Source organism: Opisthocomus hoazin, chromosome 1, assembly GCF_030867145.1.
Source record: "Opisthocomus hoazin isolate bOpiHoa1 chromosome 1, bOpiHoa1.hap1, whole genome shotgun sequence".
Taxonomy (NCBI): domain Eukaryota; kingdom Metazoa; phylum Chordata; class Aves; order Opisthocomiformes; family Opisthocomidae; genus Opisthocomus; species Opisthocomus hoazin.
This window is the reverse complement of record NC_134414.1, coordinates 63661668-63685308: the sequence shown is the minus strand read 5'-3', so window position 1 is coordinate 63685308 and position 23641 is coordinate 63661668. Positions and strand designations below refer to the sequence as shown.

Genomic DNA, 23641 nt, shown 5'->3' with positions numbered 1-23641 from the left:
TGCATACAAAATTGCTTTGTACTGCACTGAGGAATTGTACAGAAATGATCCCGATAAAAATTGCTGCCTCTTATTTTGTGAGTGTCTGTACGCTGACAGTGTCTGTAAGTAACTATACAGAAGGAGAATAGATAGGATTACAGAAGCAAAGCTGAAGCATGACTTGAGTTGATGTTGCAGTTGAGGACAGGAATTGCAGATACTAACCACTGAGCACTGTGTAGCCTTGAATCACAAGGCCAGGAGGCACTCGTGAGAACTGTTCACAGCACGGGGGAGACGCACAACCCACCCCCCCTCGGTATTTTGTACTGTCAGCAAAAAGAAAATCTGATGGAAGCCAAAGGCAGCAAGTGATGGCTGGCTGGCCTTCATGGCTGGAGAACTGAGGTTCTGTCAAGTGACTTCATTCAAGATGGGTGAAGAAGATTTTGCATTGTCTTCTCAGTGTTTTTTTGGAGGGTGATCAGGGATGGACATCTACAGTGCTGGAGGACTGAGGAGGGAGGAATGAGCTGAGAGCACTAATAGTGTGTAAGACAAGCGAGGTAACTGGCTCAAGCAAGAAAAGAGGCTGGGGGAGACTGGTGGTTTAGTTAGAGTTAAGTGCTTAAAAGTTGAAGGTATAGAGTGGTGTTTCTATTTTCTTTTTGAGTTGGTGTCTTTGTAGAGTATATAAGGTTTTTACTGTGAAGATAATTTGATGTGAAGATAAATTATTAATATGGATTTAGCACCAAGATTAGAAAGAGCATTCCCACCGTACCCCCAGAAAAGACAAACGTATCTGTTTGGGGCACTGGTCCTGGAGAATGTACTTGGGTAGTGGCTGGTTGTTGATAGTCCCCGAGTAAGTGATATTAATGGGGAAAAAAAAAAAACAAACACTTAAGGTTTTATACTTTAAAAGAGGCCTAGTTGTCAGTAAGTGGTTATTTTTTATAATAAAAATATTTTAAAATATTGAAGACTTGATTTTATAAGTGCTGTAAAAACTTGGACTATTTTACATGGTCATTTTAGAAATGCACATTCTCCTTTGTGTTTGACTTGTAACCTTAAGGCACTAAAATGGATCCACCTTTTTTTTTTTTCTCCCTTTTTTTCCAGAGGAATACAACATGCTTAGGGGCTGGCCTTTGTCTGTCATGCATTCCCACCATGACAGATTTAGCAAACTGCAGCTGAGAAGTTAGACTAGTTTGTAGTTTCTGCTGCTTGTGCCAGGGAAAAAGCTATTGTTTTCAGTGGATCACTGGCATGTTGATTACTTTGATGCCAAAAAGCATACAGTTTTGCTGCTGTTTCTGTTTTCAATTGAAGAATGCAGGCAAGAACAAACAGAAATCCTAAGAAAGAGCTTATTATAGAGTCTCCGCAGCAGTGCAAGGATGCAGGTCCTTGTGAAGTAGAAATGGAGAGTCCTGTCGTAGTGCTGGTAAGATTGTTTAAACAGTCTATCTCTTCCCTTTGATAATTTCAGTCTTGTCTGCCTGTGGAAAAACTGCTTGATCTGATGCTAATGAGAAGTTTCAGCATTCTTACTTGTGACAAAGTTGTGTTAAAGATCTGGGTTTCATTCTTTGTATGTTGTCTGACTTTTTGATTAATTTTTGCTGTTCTAGTTTACCAAATCTTTGGTTCTCTCAGAGTGTGACTTTGGAATTTGGGTTTCATACTAACTGCTTTTCAGTGTCTGTTCCGTGTTGCAAGTTGTACAGCTCTTTGAACCTAGCCTGAAAACTACTTACGCTTTAAAATCCATACTAGCACCTCTGTTTTTTAAATGCCTGGCATATCTTTCAATTAAAATGTTTTTGAACTCTCTAAAGATTCTGTGTGTAATGCTTAAATTTTACTTTAATTTTCTAAGAACAGTCTGAATAATTCAGGTGTATTTCTGTTAAACGATCTATTTTTCAGTGCCTTCAATGCATATTATTTAGGAATTTAAAGTAGCTTGTAGTGAGGGAAAAGGGAATATTTCTGTATCTGGGGGGGAGGTAAAAAAGTAAGAGCATTTTTTTTATATCACTACACACTTAGTTCTCTAGGAATTTTAATAGTACAGCAAGAGAACATAATAAACAAGCTGTAATGAATCCACCAACTCTCTCCAGCTAGGACAATAAACCTTTTCAAATAACAGAGGAGGATTGTTAAACTAATAATTTATATATTGGTAGAAAGAAGTACTTTGATAGTTCTTACTAAAATTCCAGTTTTACTAATATCTCTTACTTAGTTGCTGAATTAAAGGATGACAGTCTTGTCTTTGGCTGAAGTTAGTGGGAGCTGTGATCCTTGTATTATGGTCCCCCCCCTTATTTGAGCTCCACACTATGCATTTAAGTATTGAACTAAAACATTTTGGCTAGCTGTATTTAGTAATACATATCTGTAACTTTATGGGAATTGTTACTGTATATAACAGGAAGCTTACATGTGTGTGAATAAAACAAATTTTATTTTCCTTTACACTGTTTTATTTAATTTCATTCTATTCAGAGCAGTTGTTAGTAAAACATGTTTTTTTTGTATGGGTGTGTTCCGATTTCTGGTCCAGATTTTCATCAGTACAATATGAGCTAATCTGCTGTGTGCTTTCCTGCCTTTGGAATGTTTAACTTTATTTAGAACTGTTTTTATTCCCCCGTGAATACTCAGAGAGGATATTAGTGTTTCTGCAGATATTTAGAGTACTGCAGTTGATCAGCAAGCATATGTACTTACTTAAAAAAAAAAAAGTATAAAACATTGCTGTGTTTTCTAATAATCATTTATGTACGTTCTTATAATTTTCCAGTTACTACTTAAATTAATGTTCATGGATTAATATCACCTCAGTGTTTGCTCTCCTTTTTCTTGTTTTCAGATGTGAGCGCATTTAAAACAAAGGTCAATATTTCAAGGGAAGAACACTTAGGTTCCACATAGGTCACATAAAAAAGGTCTTCGCTGTCATTTTGGTTGCTATTTTGGTCTTAATCTGTTACATATATAGACAAGAGTATATATAGCATATAATTATAGGTGGTATAATATCCTTTTTTGCTTCTGCTTTTGTCTAGTTTATTGAGGAAAACTAGATGAAACGACGGTGCAAGGACACTTTGCACTAAGTGTACTGCTAGGCACAAAGCAAAAGTAGGGCGCTATGTTTCATTTAACACCGACGTTTGAATCCATTTTTATTTCATTTGGTTGTGATGTTGCAGTAGATTTTTACTGCCACAGTGACAGTAGGTATTTTCTCACTGGTATAAGGCGCAGTAAGGTAACAAGCAAGACTGATGATGTTGCTTGTTGATGTAACAAGACCTAAACAGCAGAACTACTTGTTTTCTGGATTGGAAGCCCTAGAATTGTATTAGATGGCAATCCTTGAAAGCGTTTGGAACAGGAGGCTTCTGGTTTACTCTAGTATTACTTCTCATCGAATATTGCCTAAAACATACTTTCAGGTGTGAATGTATTCCTTTTGTATGGACAATTATCATGTCATTTACCTAGCACTTGAGTTTTTTGAGTATTTATAAAGATGAGACAAAATCAGCTGTCAGGAAGCATCAAGTGTTTTGTGATATTCATTTAATTCTTTTAAATGCAGTTTACAGAGTATCTACTAGAATATTGAGGGAACAGAGTATTTATAATTGTAAGCATCGGGGTATGTTCACAAAAGGAGTGATCTGCTGTTTTCAGTGCCAGTATGCTAGTACGTGTGCTCACTTGTTTTCCTGCAATTTAAATTAGATCCTGTCATAACTTTGCCTTTGAGGTTAACGAGCAAGAAGAGCCCATGGAAAAAGCATTTAGATTTTCCGGGTGGTGCCTCAAAACCTTACTCGGGATGAACTTCTGTTCTGCTTGCTGTTATACACGTTACCAAATGAGCATCCGTGCTGTCCAATTGCATTTTGACAGTCAGAAGTAGTAACTGCTTATCAAATCAGATGATGTTTCTGGGAAGTTGGAACTTCTGGAGGCCCTCTTTCTGCCTGGAAATGCACCGGCAGTATAAAATAGAAGTCACCTGAGTTCCTCTGTCCAGAGGAGCATTGCCCAGGTCTGATCCTAGTGTTAGAAATTTCTGTGTTGAGAAGAGAACTTCACAGGACAGGTCATTCTTGCGTTGTGTCTGAAGGTAAAGCAAATAGCCGGGAAGGCTAGAAATTAAACAACTGGAACTGCATCTGTATCAACAACCCGATGTAAATATTGGCAGTGCAGAAGGTCCTATCAAAATGTTTGAGCTCTGACAAGTGTTCTTGTGTTTAAATGGACCTTGACCATCAACGAAATACTTCTTATAAATAAAAGCACAATGCTTTGCAATTTAGACTGTGTTCAATGAGTATTTTGGAAACCCTCACTCTCTTCTGTTACAGCCCCTTGAAGACTTGGGGGAACAGCAGAACAAGAGTTTTCAGGCTTTCAGGTTAAAGCAGTGGGGGGGGGCAGGGGAGGAGAATTTAATTATTTTATTTTTTTGAAAAAAGCACTATGCATAAAAGCCTATATGACTGCTCTTTGTATGGTTCACTCTGTGTCTTATCCCTGGTAGGCACTTTTAGTCTGTTTATGTAAGCGTGAGAGCAGGTCACTTAATGCATTTCATTCTTTCAAGTCCTAGAGACTTGTAAGTTTTGAATTTGTCAATGCAAGCATATTGTTGCTTAAATATATGCACAGTGGTAGTTTTTTACATAAACCTATAGCAGCTTATTGCCCCCCACTGCCGCAAACTTTACATCGCAAAGTTAACCATACCTAAGAAAGGGGATAATGAATAACGTAATATTAAAGAATAAGCTTTAGGATACATATACTTTTTTAAATGGATTTTTAAGTTGATTAAAAATTAACCCAACCTGGGCATTTATTTTGAGTTTAGTGTGGTTGTGGGATGACATGATACGGGGAGCTGTTACCCATGTTTAGTAATAAATAGTCTTATTATTTGTCCAAAGTGGCTTGCCTCACACCAGTGTTGAGAAATGTGTAACACCATATATTCATAAATTCGTATGCTGTGTTGCCTGCCAGTACTTGTAGCTCCATTCTACTCTTTATGGGGACTTGTTAATTTGCAGGTGTATGTGCTAAATGTGTTTTTATAGGGTAGATGATATTTTGTAGCAGGAGGCTAACAATACCGAGCGTGCTTAACGTGACCATCCTTTCTTTTGTGAGAAGACAAGATGAAGATGATATTTGTCTCAATTTTAATATACAAGAAAGAATGTACTGTATTATTTTTTTTTCTGTAATATATAATGTAGGCAATCATTGAACTCCTAACTTAAAATTCCTTTTTTCTGATGGCTTTTGACACGGCTTGTCCAAATATGTAAACCATATTCTGGGAGATTGAAATGGTTACCCTGTGGGTGTCACAACTACTGTTTTGAAATGCTGCTTACATCTGCTAAGTTTCCATACCTATAATACACTGGCAAGAACCAAAGACGTATGGCAGGTGCTTTGCAGTTTTATCTTCCTACAAATAGGGCATTGGCTAGCTCGAGTGCTCGACTCCATGAAGGCCTATGCTTTTAGCATTTTCTTAGATTATGGAAATAAAAATGATATTTATTGCATATTAATCAGAAAAGTTAAGCCTTGTTTGAAAGACTGACTTTTAGTGCCTGTAAACTTGATTTTGCAGTTTTGACTGGGCTTAGTTTTATCCATGTCAGCTGGTCCATAAATCATATTCAACAATACTCTACCTACCCAGCATCTTTTCTTTTATATTACATGAAATAATAGACCGGAAAATCTTTTTTTTTTTTTTTTTTTCTGAATAAGAGCTTGAGAGAGAATCTGCTTCCTTGTGGTGTTGTAGAGTTGGGTAAATGCCAATGTCACGTACTGTTTATTGTTTTCTTTTTTCATGTCTGGTTCAGACCGATATAACATCCTCTTCCTTTTGCATCTGACAAATGACTCAGAAAGAAATGAGTAACTATTTGGAGACACCTGAAGAAGCAAATGCTTCATGAATTTTTACAGAAATTTTATTTCTGCAGATCAGGTACTTTACTGGTTAAATAGGACGATGGTGTGGTTTTTTGGTAGCACTAACTACTTTTTGTGTCCCTTTGACTTAGAGGAGAGGTGTATATTCAGGATCTCAGCTCCAGAGAGCTTTGGATTCTTTAAAAGCTTCTCATGAGCGAGGGTTCTTTTTCAATCTTGTGTTTGCAGCAAGTAAGCAGAATGTGAGCAAGGCTCATTTTCTTTTAAGATTTTTTTTTTAAAATCGATTTTGTGGTTATAGTGGACCTGTTTTGTGACTATAGGATGGAGACATGCATTTGCAATGAATCTGATCCTTTTTGAAGCTGCAATATATGCATCTTTGTCTTTCTTTTTTTAATGAACTGTGCTAGACAAGTGTGTTTTTTGAATGTGAGTGTGCACGCCCATGAAATAGTTTTAGTTATATTGGTTTTAAAAGTAATAATTTGCCTCTGTTTGTTTTTGCTGGTAAAATGAGAGGAGCCAGAGCTTGTTTTCTTCCAGTCTTCACTTATCACCTTCCCAAGAGAACAGGAGGATGGATGTAGCTCTTCAGAACTAGGGAGAAATGAATGAAAATGCTGATCATGTGCAGTACTATGTAAAAATCCATTGCCCATTTGAGGTGACAGCTTTCCCTTGCTACCAGTTCATGGAATTAGTGCTGTGATGTATCTGCTTCCTAGTCAGATAGTAGATGACCTGATGTGTGAACTTTCTGACTATAATGAGCGTGTATATGTTTTTCCTTGTAAAATCTTCCCAAATTGCATTTTAAGTACATTAATATATGTGGCCTGAATTTTTTTTTTTTTTCAGGACATTTTAGAAATTGTGAGCTACACTGCAGCTGAGTAGCAGAATTCAAAAATGCTTGTGCAACAGCTTTTAGTTAAGGACAGAGTTTTATCTTCTGTTTAGTAATCTCTCTCTCCTGCTTCTGAAAAGATCCCATCAGCTCTCATCTGTTGGCACAAGTGGCCATGCAGCCATCTGATCAGCAATTCAGAGAGACAATCTGGCTGAAAGCCTGCTGGTTGGGAGGAATCCTCTAAAGCCAGATCACCTCTTAATCTGGCTCAAAAGCTCTGGCTCAGCTGCTGGTACTAGTGTGAGAAGGCTCAGGAACATGCCATGAGAGAGAGGCGGTCCTTCTAGTGTCAGCCCTCCTTTCAATTAATTTAAGCCAGTTGTGAAGCCAACTCTTTAGCTAACAGGAGAGACTGATTGTGTACACAACTCAAATGGTCTTGCTCCCACGCTCATTTCTTAGACCCAATTTAATTTGGCGTATTTAGTTTTGTTTCTCCTAAAGGTCAGTCATCCTGCACCATGCTCAAATCAACCTGTCACTGCAGCACATTGCATATCATTGCTTATGACAAACTCTTCAGAAGGAATGGTCACGTGGTAAAGGCCAACTTGACCAAATGGAGCGACTTGGACAGAATACTGTAGTAGTTTCTAAAGCTTGTTCTAGCATGAGAGTATACTGCACAGTGATTGACAGGTGAGCATCTTGCTTGCTTGGATAGGTAGAGAGAGACCTGTTACATCGAAAGTGGAAGAAAGGTGAGCAAAGGGTGTTTTGCTTTCTGAATGGTGTTGTCATGTACTTAATTTACAGAATGGTTAAGTTTGGAGGGCTCTTCAGACTGTGTTACCCCTGTCTCATGTGCTTAAGGAAGAGAATTTGTACTGAACAGTTGCTGCCTTGGTGAAGAGTTGGGCAGGGTAGGTGAAGAGTTGGAGAGGGTAGGTGAAGTTACTGGAATTCCTTTGAAATCAGGTAGTTGGGTGAAGAAGGTGCATCTGGCCTTCTGCGTACTAAGGAAGCTTGGAGCACACATTTCAGTAGTTTCAGGTTCATTGCAGCAGTCTGAATACTCAAAGGCAAACTTAACAGAAAGTTTTCTTGCAGCCAAAATATTTTGTATAGTTAGTACATTAAATGTAACCTTTTCTTATGTTGTGCTTACGTGGTTCTCTTATGCTTTTCTGAGCTAAATGGTCCAACTACTTCAGCTGCAGATGGGTGTGTGAACATAAACTTAAGCCTTTTCCGATGGACACTGGTGCATGAACAAAAATGTAATTTGATGTCTGATACTGTGATGCACAATTTTAGTTGCAGAAAGTGCAAGCTTGATTATAACGCCAGCTTTGCATTAGTTTGCATGCTCCGATGCAGTGCTGCCTCATTGAGAGCTCTCTCTAAACCTGCTTTGCCATCTGACCACTCAGCAGAATGCTTGGCAGGGTGAAGGTTTTTGTTGGTCTGTGCACAGCCAGCTGTAATGCCCTAACAGCAGTATAGGGTTTAAATGTTGAATCAATGCACAGCAACTGAAGAAAGCTACGCGTGCAATTAGGAGGAAGCAGATGGCCTATGGGAATTTTGAAAAAACTATGGAGAAGCAGGAATGTCAATTACCCTACCCCTACTGCAGGTGATTACTGAATTAAAAAAAAGCTCAGTCTTAACCTTTAGAGCTCAAATTGTTTTAATCCTTCTAAAACCCAGATCAGAGCTTTCTGGGCAGCGTCAAGCAAAGGTAACCACCAACATAAGAGACTAATAATTTCTTTATAATTTTTCTGCAGTGAGAATGCATACATGGTTATTCTGATAAGTTCTGACTTAGTGTGTTTTGTGAAATACTTGTGTTTCTTCCTTCTGAGGCAGATAGCATGCTTGTCTCTGTGATTTATCAGTTGAACTTATCCATGTGGTATAGTGTGACATAAATTCTGCATTTTGAGTACTGTAAGTTTTCGAAGTAGATGAAATCTCATTTTGCCGATTTTTTTTTTTAGAGTATCTTCTTAAATGAGTCAACAATTATAATTTTTCCTCAATATGCCTGAATTTATTTTCCTCTTTTTTTTTTTTTCCTAGGCAAAACCAAAGCTCATAGAACCAATAGACTACGAAAATGTCATCGTTCAGAGGAAAACACAGATTTTGAATGATGGTTTACGTGAGATGCTACTATTCCCTTATGATGACTTTCAGGTAATTGAACGCTTCCCCTGACACACCCCCCCTCTTTAATAAAAAAAAAAAGACAGGTTTTTAGCAGTAGTAGTCATGAGATTATAACTTCCCATTTCTGTGTTTCTTAACTCTCTTAGCTACAAAAAAACCCCAAACTCTTTGCCATGAGTCCCTTTACATTGTTCAATTTATTGTGTTAGATTACAGTAGAATAAATAGCAGAATTTCTTCATCTGTCCAGATTACAAGGTCTGCTTCTGCAACTCAGCAATTTTACTGCCTTTTGAAGTAGGTGATCAGTCATTTTTAGATATTTCCCTGCCTTTCTGATGTAGGAAAATCATGTGATGTTTGTTGAAAAAAAGCATCTGCTTTTTGTCATGCTTTAATTCTTAAATTGATTATTTTTTTTCCCCTGCTTGACAGTGAAGGGCATGAACCTGTTCACGTGGAAGCTTTTACTCTCAGATGTGTATTACCAGCCAAAATTGGGTTTTGGAAAAATACCCTCTGCATAACAGGACTCTGACTTGATTAAGCTAAACTTGACCAAGATTTGTGATCATTTTGATATAATTCTATAATTCTATAAAATAACATGTCTATCTAAATAGTTTATTTAAGTACACTTTTTTGAATCTTGTTGTAGATCCAGTTAGAGTAACCACCAAACATCTTGGAGACTGGAGCTGTTGTAAATAGTGAGGAAAGTCTCTCGCGCACATGCCTGTACCTGCAGTCAAATGTCTGCCTATATTTGAAAAGTATGCAGACATGTAAGCTGTCTGTAAATTAACTACTTCTGGATACTGGATTATAGTGGAATACCTTAGAATTATTCTGTAAAAACCTACCTGAAAAGCTGAGCACTTTATTCAGCCAAGTAGTTGAAGCAAAGTTTGTGTTTATCATGGGGAAAGTTGGTGATGAGTTGATGTATTTCTACAGAAGGGCATATAAAGTCCCATAAATTACACATGTTGAGTTTTTCATTAATTCTCTGTGACCTATCAAAGTATTTACCAGAGTGCACCTGGACTCTGTTTTTCATAGCTTGTGTGCTTTATTTTCACTGAGTGTTACATGAATAACTACTTGTAGCCTTTCCACTCTGAGCTAGAAACTTTGTTTTTAGCAAGCTACAGGTATCGAGAGAGTAGTTTGGGCTTCACGTGTTCTCAGCCACACGTGAAAGTTTGAAGGAGTGCAAGGAGACTTCATACGAAAGGAAGTTGTACTGCCTGTGAACATTACGTAATGAGACTAGTGTTCAAATACTAGAGCACTCATGATGATGCCCTACACCAGGTGTTGGCTTTGGGACTGAAGAGCATGAGTAGGCTATACCACTCAGATACCCTTCTACAGTGTGGCTTGTCAGTATCGCAGATCAAGAGAAATCAAGGATACTTCTGCTAGGCATACTCATATCTAATTGACTAGTTGCCTTACTGGAGGTCATTGTGGTGAATAGCTTTGAATGGAGAAGAAACAAACCTATCAACAATATCCTCAGGCATTTTGTTTGGGCAGTCTGGGAGATGTCTGAAGTGTTTAACTGCTGTTTCAAGTGGCCTCTTCCGTAATTCTTCACCTCAGGCCTATATGAATGAAGCTAGTCCATAGTTCTTAGTCTGGTCCTTTAAAGGGAATGACTGAATTTTGTTCACAAACTGTTATGTCTTTTGTCATTCTTTGTTTGGATTCTATGGTCAGATTTTCATCAAGGCAGTCATTAAAGTGTGGGTTACATCAGAAGATTTCCTTCAGGTAGTCACAGTTTTGGAATTTTTGAAATTTCCTCTTTCTTTATCCCTCAGCAGTGTAATATCTGAACGCATTTTCTGGGTTTCCCCTGTGTAGTCTTTGGCAGAGTCTCCTTTTATACCTGATTTAGACAAAGACTGATTTGTGCTATCAAACTATATTATTATTCTATCAAACTTTTATTTCCTTCTAAGATTTGCTGGCACAAACTGACTCCAAATATTTTTATTGTACACATAACTCTCCAATACTACTTTGATCTATCTAGTTTCCAACAACACAAAGTGTTTAAATCTGTCATTCAGTGTATTAAGAAAATATTACCAAGTCAGAGAACAGAAATCCCTTATGTGCTTATTTATTTTTTTTCAAGATAAACCTTTTAACCCTGTGCAGTTTTCCATAAGAGTATTTACACTTTTGAAACCATTAGTCTTGATGTGGTTGCCAATATAATTTGAATCATTTAAATAATGGCATATTTTCTGTATTTGCCATTCTGTTTCACATGTATTTTTTAAATTCCTTTTTCCTAACTTGTTGCTGTCGCATAATGTGTGGGCAGGTCTTGGGTAAGCCTTAGCTCAAATGTTTGATACTCCCCTCGTCCAGCACAAGATGAATTTAAAATGGTGAGCTAGAGTATTTAGAACTACCCGTATACACCCTTAGAACAGTTTATAGGTGGAAATTGCTACCATTGTCTAAAAATCTGTTCAAGCCATTTCCTCGTAGAGCATTCAGTTTTTATTTTTACAAAGTTTTTCCTTGCGCTTAGGTTAATTGATTACAATCTAAAAAACACTTGCCTAAAAAGGAAGCCAAGCTCTGTTAATTTATAAAGACATCAAGAGTGAGGCTGTTTTTTTCTCAGCATGGCCCCCAAACTAGCACTTAAAATGGCACTGAAAGTACTTACTTTTCAGCACTGGATACCACTTCTACAATTTTTGGTAGATTACGGAAGCAGCTACATAGTTTCAAAGAAACAGACTGATACCACTGTTGAATTTGTGCTAAAGTTGAAATTACTTTGGAAGAAATTGGAGATACATGTTTGTGCTTAATTTGGATTTTTTTTTTTTCTGGGTAATGCAGTTAGATCAATGAAATGTAATTTAATAGATGTGAGAAGCTAGATAATGAAGGAGAACTGATATGAATTGTTAGTCCATATCAGAAAAGAAAGCTTGCACAGCAACTGGTTCCTTTGAACCATGTATAGCTTGCTTTTCTTTCTTTCTCCTGATTCAAGTTATTTGCCTAGTGAGGCAAAGGGAAACAACCAGTAAGTCACCTTTTCCTGTTCAGCTGGGACTGTTCTCCAAACATGCTGTCAGAAGTGTCTCTAAGCTCAAACCACTACCAAAGAAATATTTGAGCAAGAATGAAGCAGAAAACGCTCTGCTCTCGGAAAACTCATAAAGGTTGAAGGATTGTTCTTCAGCCAGCTGACCTAGTTACATGAACCTTTCCAGACTTCCACTTAACTGTATTTGCCATCGTCCTAAACTTGGTTAGCTGAGGTTATGAGTCCTGTTTTCTCTCCTTATATGTATGTTTAGTAGCAGCCCATTTACTGTTCAGAGAAGCATGATTTTTTTGTCCTGCTTCGTGCTGATCTTCAAATCCAAATAAGTAGGCCTGTAATTTTTTTCTTTCTTTTGAGTTTCTACATTTTCCTTTGATGCTATTATATCCAAATAATAGCAAGCTTTGCTTTTGCATAGTTTCCAGAAGAGCTTTCTATTGGCAACTTTCTCAATGTATTGGGTGCTTTTTAAATTTACCTTTTCAAGACTGTTTCAGTTGCTTTGCGCAAGATGAAGTTCTGAGCTTTCTGCACTGAATTCACTAATTGGATTATTCCCTAACTTGTTCTCATCAAATTTATTGGGACAGTCATATTGTGTTTGGAGATCTTTTTTACCATTAGCATCGCTGAGTTTACTTTCGTTCTTAGTAATTGGGCTCTAAACTTTCAGCACCTTTGTGCTTTGTAGTCTGTTCATTTCTAGCTGCTTTTTTGGTTTTTTTTTTTCATTATGGTCCCCTGGTTTTTTGTTGTTGTTTTGTTTTCACTGTGGTTGGTTTAAGTAAGATGATAGAACCACTTTTTTGCTACCCACTGGAACATCTCCTATTAATTTTCTTGCTACTCTCAATTACAATGCTGTCAGTCATTCAAGGCTATACCTCTTCTAGACTCTTGATGAGAAGAAAGTCTCCTCTTTCACAACCTTGAATAACTATATCCATTGGGTACTCTTGTATCCAATTTGTGCCTCTTGAAGGCTTATAATAGTTATTCCGAATCACCTGAATTTCAGTAATTTACTCAATGAAATGGCTTAATACCTGAATAGCGTTAGTTTAAAAGAGACCACCTTAATGGATCACATTAAAATCATGTGCTCAATGACTATGGGATTGGTGATGTTTACATTAACTGCATAGCAGGTACATTATTAAAAGAAACCTTAACCCAAAACAATGCTAGTGATTACTTTGTAATAAGACACCTTGTATTTAAATGCTTTTGTTTCAAAATACTTAACTTCTGAGTACTGCCACCATTCTTATAGGAAGTATTTTTCCCAGTACAGGATAGGTTTACTTGTAGCAAATACAGTGTGTGTACGTTCCTACCCAAACTGAATGTGCCATTACAAAGTTATCCCGCTGTTATTTTGAAGGCATTTTGGTGCCTAGCTTAGGCGTTTTTTCACCTTTGGTACTTTTGGTTTGTAGCTATATGCATTTAACACACTTTCACTTAAAGGTCAACTTTGAAGAAATAGAAGTAAACCCAGGTCATTCTACAAGAAGTCACATCTTGAGTAGAAGGAATGAGTGAAAAAAATGTGCAAGTAACATCCTCATTTTAGAGAGCACAAAGTAAACTGGTCAAAAGACAATGACTCATTTTGAAATGCTCAATGAAATTCCTCTATGACTTTTTTCTTTTAAAAACTATTTTGTGTTTTTCCTTGAGTGTTTAACCAACTATTCTAAATCGAGGCTTCAATTTAGTTTGGGATTTACGTTATAATACAGCTTCTGACACTTCCCATACAACTGATAAGTTTCTTCTGGCAAGTAGTAGCTTTGAGGGCGTGATCACACAGCATGCCATCTTTTAAAGCAATTTCTGCCTCTGCTGCTTGAGCAGTTGCGTCTGTGTAGCATCATCTAAAGTAAGGATGGCCTGGGTATGTGGCTGTTGAATTGAAACAGTGTACTTTCCTCTCCATTTTTCCTGCGTTTTGTGTAGTCCCTATTTTACCAGTGAGATACAGGACTTTATTAGTAACCTCCATTGGTTACATATATACACTTGGACACTGCTGTGGCTTTCTTTTATTCCTTTCCCAATATTTTGAATAATCAGCTGTAAGTAACCATAATTTCAAGCATCCTAAAAGGGATGTGGAGGAGGACGTGGTTTTGGGGAAAAATTTTACTAGCTCATGTTCAACAGCCAGCACTGGAAAGAGTGTGTGAAGAGGACAAAAGATTTTTTAAACAGGTATTGGCAGTGAGTATGTGGTATCAGCAGCAATATTTTGTACTTTGTTCACTGTAGCTGCTGAGACTTGCATAGAATAAGAGTACTGTCACTAGGTGGACATTGTCCAAGCAAGAAGCAGGAAGAGAACCTTATCAGGTGACAGAAACCACTTGAATCACAGAATCTCAGAATGTTCGGGGTTGGAAGGGAGCTCTGTGGGTCATCTAGTCCAACCCTCGTGCCGAAGCAGGGTCACCTACAGCAGGCTGCACAGGACCGCGTCCAGGCAGGTCTTGAATGTCTCCAGAGAAGGAGAATCCACAACCTCCCTGGGCAGCCTGATCCAGTGCTCTGTCACCCTCAGAGGGAAGAAGTTCTTCCTCATGTTCAGACGGAACTTCCTGTGCCTCATTTTGTGCCCATTGCCCCTTGTCCTGTCACTGGGCACCACTGAAAAGAGTTTGGCCCCATCCTCCTGACACCCACCCTTCAGATATTTGTAGGCATTTATAAGGTCCCCTCTCAGCCTTCTCTTCTTCAGGCTGAACAAGCCCAGCTCCCTCAGCCTCTTCTCGTAGGAGGGATACTCCAGTCCCCTCATCATCCTTGTAGCCCTCCGCTGGACTCTCTCCAGTAGCTCTTGAAGTGGGGAGCCCGGAACTGGACAGAGTACTCCAGATGGGGCCTCACTAGGGCAGAGCAGAGGGGAAGGAGAACCTCCCTTGATCTGCTGTCCACACTCTTCTTGATGCATCCCAGGATCCCATTAGCTTTCTTGGCAACCAGGGCACACTGCTGGCTCATGGTCAACCTGTCGTCCACCAGGACACCCAGGTCCCTCTCCTCAGAGCTGCACTCCAGCAGGTTCGCCCCAAGCCTGTACTGATGCCTGGGCCCAGTACTTACTGCTGGGGGACACCACCAGTACAGGCCTCCAACTAGACTCAGTGCCACTGATGCAACCCTCTGAATTCTGCCATTCAGCCAGTTGTCAATCCACTTCACCGACCACTCATCCAGCCCACACTTCCTGAGCTTCCCTAGGAGGATATTATGGGAGACTGTGTCGAAAGCCTTGCTGAAGTCTAGGTAGACAACATCCACGGCTCTCCCTTCATCTACCCAGCCAGTCATGTCATCGTAGAAAGCTATCAGATTGGTCAAGCATGATTTCCCCTTGGTGAATCCATGCTGACTACTCCTGATAACCTTCTTTTCTTCCACTTGTTTGTTGATGACTTCCAGGATGAGCTGCTCTATTACCTTTCCCAGGATGGAGGTGAGGCTGACCGGCCTGTAGTTCCCTGGGTCCTCCTTCTTGCCCTTTTTGAAGATTGGAGTGACATTGGCCTTTCTCCAGTCCTCAGGCACCTCTCCTGTCCTCCAGGACCTCTCAAAGATGATGGAGAGTGGCTCAGCAATGACATCCGCCAGCTCCCTCAGCACTCGTGGGTGCATTCCATTGTGGCCCATGGATTTGTGGACGTCCAGATTGCTTAAGCGATCCCTCACGCAGTCCTCCTCGACCAAGGGAAAGTCGTCCTCTCTGTAGGCTTCTTCTCTTACCTCCTGGGGCCTGGGATTCCTGAGGGTCTGCCTTGGCACTGAAGACTGAAGCAACGAAGACATTCAGTAGCTCTGCCTTCTCTGCGTCCTCTGTCACCAGGACACCCACCTCATTCAGCAGTGGCCCCACATTGTCCCTAGCCTTCCTTTTGCTGCTGATGTAGTTGAAGAAGCCCTTCTTGTTGTTTCTGACATCCCTTGCCAGATTCAATTCCAGGTGGGCCTTGGCCTTCTTCGTTGCACCCCTGCATGCTGTGGCGACACTCCTGTATTCTTCCTAAGTGGCCTGCCCCTCTTTCCACATTCCATGGACCTTCCACCTGTTCTCAGCTAGAAGCTCCTTGCTCATCCATGCAGGTCTCCTGCCTCCTTTGCTCGATTTCTTTCTCAGGGGGATGCACCGCTCCTGAGCATGGAGGAAGTGACATTAAACAACGACCAGCTCTCTTGGACCCCCCTGCCCTCGAGAGCCCTGGCCCACGGGATTCCTCCCAGTAGCTCCTTGAAGAGGCCAAAGTCAGCCCTCCTGAGGTCCAAGGTTTTGATCCTGCTTATCGCCCTGCTTCCTCCACACAGGATCCTGAACTCCACCATTTCATGGTCACTGCAGCAGAGTGAACACCTCTAAAGTGGAGAAAAAAATATAAAACACCCATGCTGAAAACACAGGAGGTAGAAAGGCAAAAACTAGAGAATAACAAACCAAAATGGACATGTCTGAAGACAGGTCAAATGGGCTTGAGGAATGTTGTGTGTTGGTTGGCTTCTGTCTCTCACCTACATCTACTGTAGTCCTTTCCTCTAAAATATCCGCATGTGGACATGTTGTTCAGTGTAGAGTTGCTGAGGAAGAGAAGTTCCTACTCTAGACAAAACACTGGACATTTAATGTCTGCCATTATTTTTTACTATAGAAATAGAAGTGTTGGCACCTCATTTCCCAAAATGAAATGAATAATTTTAAGAACTACTTCTTTATATGTGATTTAGTTTTGAATATTTTAAATTTTATTAAATATTTTGTATATGAAAAACTTACACGTGCTCATTTTTCATCTTGATAGAGCTGAAGATTGGTTTTGTTGATTCAGACTTTACAGCATTGTCTTTTGTATAAACTGTGACTTGGAAAAAGGCCCACCATAGCTGCACATTGATACGTTCATTTTTAAATATTTAAGTACACATTGTGCTAAGACACCCCACTACAAAATACTTGACTGTCTTTTGGCAGTTCTTGAGTGCCACCTAAAAGCATGTTTGTCTTAGGAAGAACCCTGACCATCTTGCTATTGCTTCGCCCTAAAGCATGGGGAAGGGGGACTAGGATGACTCAGAAAATTGCATGCCAGATTTTAACATCAATAAAATATATTATTTGTTTAACCTCAGAAACAGAGCCATTTGCTAAAACTGTCAAGAACATGAAAATACTTTCTAGCCTGAGATAAGTAAAATGGGAAACGTGACTTCAAATTGGTTATACACTCTAAAATCCCAAGTAACACTAAGTCTCACTAGCAAACACAACCTTGTGACAGAAGGAGTTTGGAAATCTTAAACTATATCCATCACAGTCTGCGCTGATTGTGGACAGATTCACTATCTGTACTGCATCAGGTTTCAAGTAGCAAGTACTCCTTGGCTGTGAGACTTGGTGAAATGTCCTTTCTGCTGTGGCCTTCTCTGAAACCTCAGCAATAGTGCTACTGTCCTACATCCCTGAGACTCACTAGGAAAGTGTTATCAGTAAAAGAGTCTACTAATTGTGTGCATCAGCAGTGCGTGTGAATCCTGGCTAGCGTTAAAAGCGGCTCCCTTAAAGAAGATAAAAAACCTTTTAATTGCGATGATGTCAGACAGTAATTGAAAGGGGTTTTTTGTCCTCTTTGAGAGTGTGAGACAAACACTCTGTAATTCCTGATGCTTTCAATAAATCAAATGGTAACTCAAACCCAGAGAGTTAAAACATTTCACTTCTATGAAACAGTTCAACCAGTGTAGTTGTGAAGAAGGGGTTTGTAGAGAAGACAGTCCTTCCTTCCGAATTTTTCTTTTCGAGTATGATGTATGTGTATGTGCGTGCTTGCATTTTAAAATATGGGGAGAGGCTTTGGTAATGTCGGAAATAATCACCTTATGGATCCAGCTCCCAAGAGAGATCAGTTAAAGTAATGTACTTGTGTACCCTTTGTTTTTGACTGTTTATACGTGGAGTTTTTTCTTTTCACGTTTTTCTCTGATCCTTCCTGGTACTGCAATGTGTGGAGTATAGCTAATAGGTATAGCTCTTCCACATCCAGGCTGTGGAAACTCTCTTGTCCAACTCTGATGATCTAAGCTGCGAGATTCTTTTCTACATGGTGCAGTACCCTAAGGCTTACTTTAGCGTCGGTCTGAGAAGCAGAATTTCATGGTCACAGAGAGGTTTCCTGCTCTCTGGCAGTCTTTCTATGCCCCTCTGAACTCTAGCATAGGACACGAATAAGTTCTGACTTGATTTGCAGCCTTTGGTAGGCTAAAGTTTGTACTTTAGTGATCCAGACCTTCTTTCTAAACCTGCAGTTTAACGGTGCAAGTCTCATTTTTTTGCCAGCTGAGATCTGGAGAACTACTCTGCTTGTTTTGGTGTGGTTTTGTTACTTTTCATGGAATGGTTTGGATTTGAAGAGACCTTGAAGATCATCTAGTTCCAACCCTGCTGCCGTGAGCAGGGACACCTTCCACTAGACCAGGTTGCTCCAACCTGGCCTTGAACCAGGGAGGGACATCCACAGCTTCTCTGGGCAACCGGTGCCAGTGCCTCACCACCCTCATAGGAAAGGATTTCTTCCTAATATCTAATCTAAATCTACCCTTTTCTTGAGTAATAGCTTTTATACTTAGTAATAACACTACCCTAATGTCTGTCTTCAAAGTATTGGAGTTATGTTGTCATGGTGGAGTTGTTATTGCTAGTATTTTCTTGTATGTGTTAACAGAATAGAGGAAAACACTTTTCTATGGCATCTATTTCTTATCGATTCCAACCTTGCCCTTGCTGTGAAAGAATGAACATGCTGCTAATCTTTGAAAGCAAATTCTCATTAACTGGCTATTCTGAAACAGTGTATTCACGGGGTATTTTCTGCTAAGCTTCTGTCTTATTATATACTGAAAGTTGCCATAATGCCATCTTTCCTTTAATTGCAAGTTTGATTTATTGTTTTTGTTGCTTATCAGACAGCATTACTGAAACGGCAGAGTCGATACATTCGTTCAACAGTTCCTGAAAATGCAGAGAAGGAAGCCCAAAGCTTGTTTGTAACTGAGGTAATGTTGGAATTGCATGTGGCTGTGTGTAATAGCAATATTATACCTGAATTGTTTTTCTTCTGTTTCATTTACCATTTAAAAAACATAGGGGAAAGCCCTGAAAAAAATTATTAAATATTTATTGCTATTTGCTTGTCAAGGATTTCAAGGGAAAATTTGCAGGAAAACCTACAGGGTTTTTTCACTGGTGGCTGGAAAAGAAGAATTACAGGATAGCTTTGGATTATTTTGTTTGTGTAATTGGGTTTTGCAGATGCTTCTCTCCTACCACCTTTATGCTTTTGGCTTTCCCAGATGAACATGGGTGATTTCGATACATAAGATCAGAGGCAACAGTAAATCTGCATGAATCAATGTGACATGTTTTTCTTGATAAAGTGTTCCACACCAGTCATTCTTAGTTTGTTCATAATAATCTTTTACAGTTTGCTGGAACAGAGGTATTCATAATTGTAACGCTTGTAGAGGCTGAAATTCATTATGACTGCTCCGTTTGTATGCTATATGTAGAAGAAACATCCTCAAATGAAGTGATGTTGTTTCATTTACATCTTGTTGAAGCCTTTTAGGAATGAAAGGTTTAAAACTTGTGTCTTTTTTATGTTATCTACTGGTTTTCTACTGATATATTTTAAGCTGATGTTTTGACGTCCAAACCAAGTAAATGTCTGTTGTAATTCCAAGAAAACTGAAGGAGCTCCAAATAGCTGAATCTACCTCAAACCTCAAAGTGTTTTCTCCACAGTGATAGATGCCCTTATTACCTAACCTAAACAGCTGTAAGATAAATTTGAAGAAAGTAGACAAGGAGGGAGGAGTAGTGTTATAGGTAATTCATCAAGTTTAGTCACTTTCTGCAGAAACAATTGGTTGGCAAGTATTAACTTAGTATTTTAAAATATAAAGAAAATATTTTTGAATTATTAGATGCTATGTTTGTGTACATGTAAGTCTTTATGTGTAACATATAAAATTTTATACCATATGGTTTCTGGCAACAGATTTTGTCAGTTTTATGTTATTTCTGTCAAAGCCAAGATAAATCAGTACTTTTATGCTGTAGCAATATGGGTGGAGTAAAACAATATTTCCTGTGATCTAGTCCAGAGCTTAATGACTTAATTGCTTTTCAACAACTGTAAGCATGTAGTTTAAATTTAAATATGAAGTTAATTGCACTAGAAATGTAAGTTTGAGGAAAAGATAGTCTTTGTTTCTCCATATCTGTACGTGCAAAATTGAATATTCTGTTTTAATAGTGCATCTGTATTTTAATGCTGAGTTTTCTAAAGACTCAATCATGTTTTCAGTTGCAGTGAAAAGCTGCTTTAACTTTTCAGACAGCTGAATATGGTTAATCCAGATGCTGAGTGTATTCTCCATTTTCTAGTTTATAACGTCTAGCAGATGATAATGTCCTGTTGAAAAGTAGCACTTGTTGCAAAAAGCTGTGTTGCAAAAGAAGGGAAGTGTACAGAATTTTCAGAGATCGACATGTAATCATGGTAGTTCATAAACAACCATACCTTAAGAGGTTTTTTTTGTCTGTGTATCTAGGGAATGCTGTTAATCCTCTTCCAAATAATATTGATACTTAGTTTTCATTTAAACAGTGCATCAAAACCTACAATTCAGACTGGCATGTTGTTAACTATAGATATGAAGATTACTCAGGAGAGTTTCGACAGCTTCCAAAGTAAGTATGTTATCTAGTGGTATAATAAGAATTTTGAATTTGTGAAGGAACTCTAACTGTATTTAATAAAAATGTGTTTATTACAGAAATTTATTAATATGTGTAATATGTAACTTGAAATATGCTATATCAATGTTTAACAGCCAGTAGAGATGATAGAGATTTCTTGGATGGAATTTATGTTGATGTACTTGAAGGTATAAAACCTTGTTAAAACATTTTCTGAAAGATACTGTAATAAAGCTGCCTTATTAATAGACAGGTCAGAACAAGAATTTATATCATTGACAGTGTGAATGTAAGTATTGCAACTAAAACAGGCTGATGTTTAGACAAAACTATAATGGTAATATCCTGTTTTTGTAGCAACAAAGGCAGCTTTTGGAACTCTCTTTGGGAGCTTAGGGAATAGAACCTGAGATGGTTAAACCAGCTGTGTGAACTAGTGCGGATTTTCACAGGATGATTCAAAGCAACAGCCTAATCCGCATCTATTACAGACTTTCTAAACCATCTGCTAAATAAATCTTTTCCAACTTTTTCATTATCTGAAAGTGACTGAATACTCTGAATCCCACAACTCTGGAAGATCGACGTCTTCCCTACCTGTTCTCCTGCATCTATCAGTTAAGAAAGAGGTTTCTTTTCCTGTGAAAAGTTCTGATACATTCACAGGTTTTGTAAAAGCCAGTACCTGGTTTTCACTTGCCCAGGACAGAAACCGTGCTAGTCAGTAGGTATTTAAATAAATACCTTGCCATAAAAGAAGCCACTAGTTACAGGTATGAATTCTTGTTCCTAAGATGGGAGCACAGTGAATGAGAAGGCGTTTGGTTCCCTCCAGTTACATATGAGGACAGTGACAAGTAGAACAAAAGAAAGACTTTGGCCAGATGTGCAAATTGTGAAAATTACTGGCTAAGAAATACATTTTGTGAAAAATGCGTGCTTTTACTCAGTTATTCTTGTGCTTTTTCCTTTTCAGTTAGGAAAATAACATCTTTATTTTTGCAGCTATGTAATATGTAACTAATCACAAAATTTCTAGTGTTTTAGATGTTTTTTCTTTCATAGTAAGGGGACAAAATCGGAGAAGCTTCCAGTTCATTTATATGAAGTGGATGAAGAAGCAGATAAAGATGAGGTGAGAAAATAAGAATTCCTTACTGTCTTTTGCTTTCAGTAAAGAATGTTAGGTAAGGAGAGGTTAGAAGTTAAGTGTTGAAGTCAGTAAATGAAAACAGAGAGCTTGAACAATCTGATTGGGAAAAAATGTAGTTATTTTACCTATCTCCTTTCAAATAGCCTTGTATTCCTGAGATCTGTCATGTCAGTAGAACAGCTTTTGACAGATAGTGGAACTGAAGTTTTAATACTTGATGACAGATAATCCTTCAGCTTTCTTGAAATCTGTCTTGTCTGATACTGTTTCTGTATAGACAGGCATATATAGAGAAATATTTCATGCAGTTTAGTCATGAAGTCAAGTAAAACCATAGGTGAATCTGTTCCAACATGACTTTATGCACACTTAAGCATGCATGACTGTGTAGCGTACGGTGTGAGTTAAAATTAGTTTGTCACAAATTTGAGTATAGGATAAGACCTGGGGATTTGTCATGGAAACAAAAGCTGAAAAAATGTACTAAAACTCCAAGGTATTTTCTTTTTTTGTCATTGGCTTAGGGAACCCAGAGATATCTGTAGCCTCAAGCAATTTTCAAGTATGTTTCAAATGTCAAAGACTTTTTTTCAGTAACTGCTTCTGTTATTTTTGTGATTTATTTAATTTTTACCACACTGTGTTTCAAAACACAGTGGTTAAATGTTGGTGTTTTCTTTTCTTACAAGTACTTGAACTCTTGCCTCACAGAAAAGAATGAAAATAAAATTATTGTTGTGGGTTTTGCTCTTGGACAATTAGTTTGCTTCTATAAATTCCTTGTATTCAGAACTGCTGTATGTGAAATGAAAGTAGTTTGTTACAAGTTTTCCTGGATTAAATGTGAAAAAATAGTCCAGAGAATGCATCTGAATAAGTAGATTCCTGAACAGGATGCTGTTTCTCCAGCACTGCTATTAATCTGCACTGTGATATTTGGACAAATAATTTCATGCATCTGTATCCAAATCTTCCTATTTGTAAGATGGGGATGAATATTTTTTCTGTTATACTGAAATTAAAAAGACTTGCCACTATTTACTGTGATAGTATTTCTGACAACAGAAGTGTTTTTGACAACAGTGAGTTAAACATGAAAAAAATGGAGATATAATTGACTGTGATCGTTAGTAGGAAAAATACTTACGGCTGCAGTTAGTTAAACTCTGAAAAACTATAGCTGGGCTATTATCCGGTGGTCTGGTTTTTACTAGGAAGTGTAAGTGGGAAGGTCTTCCTCTTTCCTGCTGCCCAGTTTCTTGTTAGAGCAGGCAGGAGCGTTGTATCTCTTTTGGAGGTAGAGTCACTGGAGACGAGGTCTGTTACTCTTTGATGAGGAACTTAAATAAGAAAAAAGGATGCTAGGAAGAAAAGCGAGATTAATGGGAACAGGGCGGGGGACCATAAATTCTTTCCTCAAGGGAAGAATTAATACAAGAGGTTTCTTTCAAACATTAACATCTTTGTGTGCCAAAAAGCATATATGCAAATCTTAGATTAAGAGATTAATCTTTTTGTTTCACTTATGTTTGTGGTTTTGATTTTGTGGTTTTGTTGTGGTTTTTTGTTTTGTTTTTTTAAGAAAGCTGATTTAGTAAG

At 38.4% G+C, this 23641-nt stretch overlaps 1 protein-coding gene across 13 annotated transcripts in view; it reads left to right on the top strand.

The window, feature by feature from the left end:
• The window catches only part of DOCK9 (dedicator of cytokinesis 9), a 142694-nt gene that overhangs the window by 33036 nt on the left and 86017 nt on the right, over window positions 1-23641 (top strand). For 10 of the 13 annotated variants that reach the window (XM_075424162.1, XM_075424170.1, XM_075424146.1 and 7 more), the window contains exons 2-5: window positions 8927-9043; window positions 19092-19181; window positions 20798-20880; window positions 21955-22024. In XM_075424162.1, coding sequence (XP_075280277.1) covers window positions 8927-9043; window positions 19092-19181; window positions 20798-20880; window positions 21955-22024 — 360 coding nt within the window. Of the gene's footprint in view, window positions 1-1216; window positions 1439-8926; window positions 9044-19091; window positions 19182-20797; window positions 20881-21954; window positions 22025-23641 lie in introns of those variants that run through there. The other 3 variants (XM_075424148.1, XM_075424119.1, XM_075424166.1) reach the window with 2 other exon arrangements.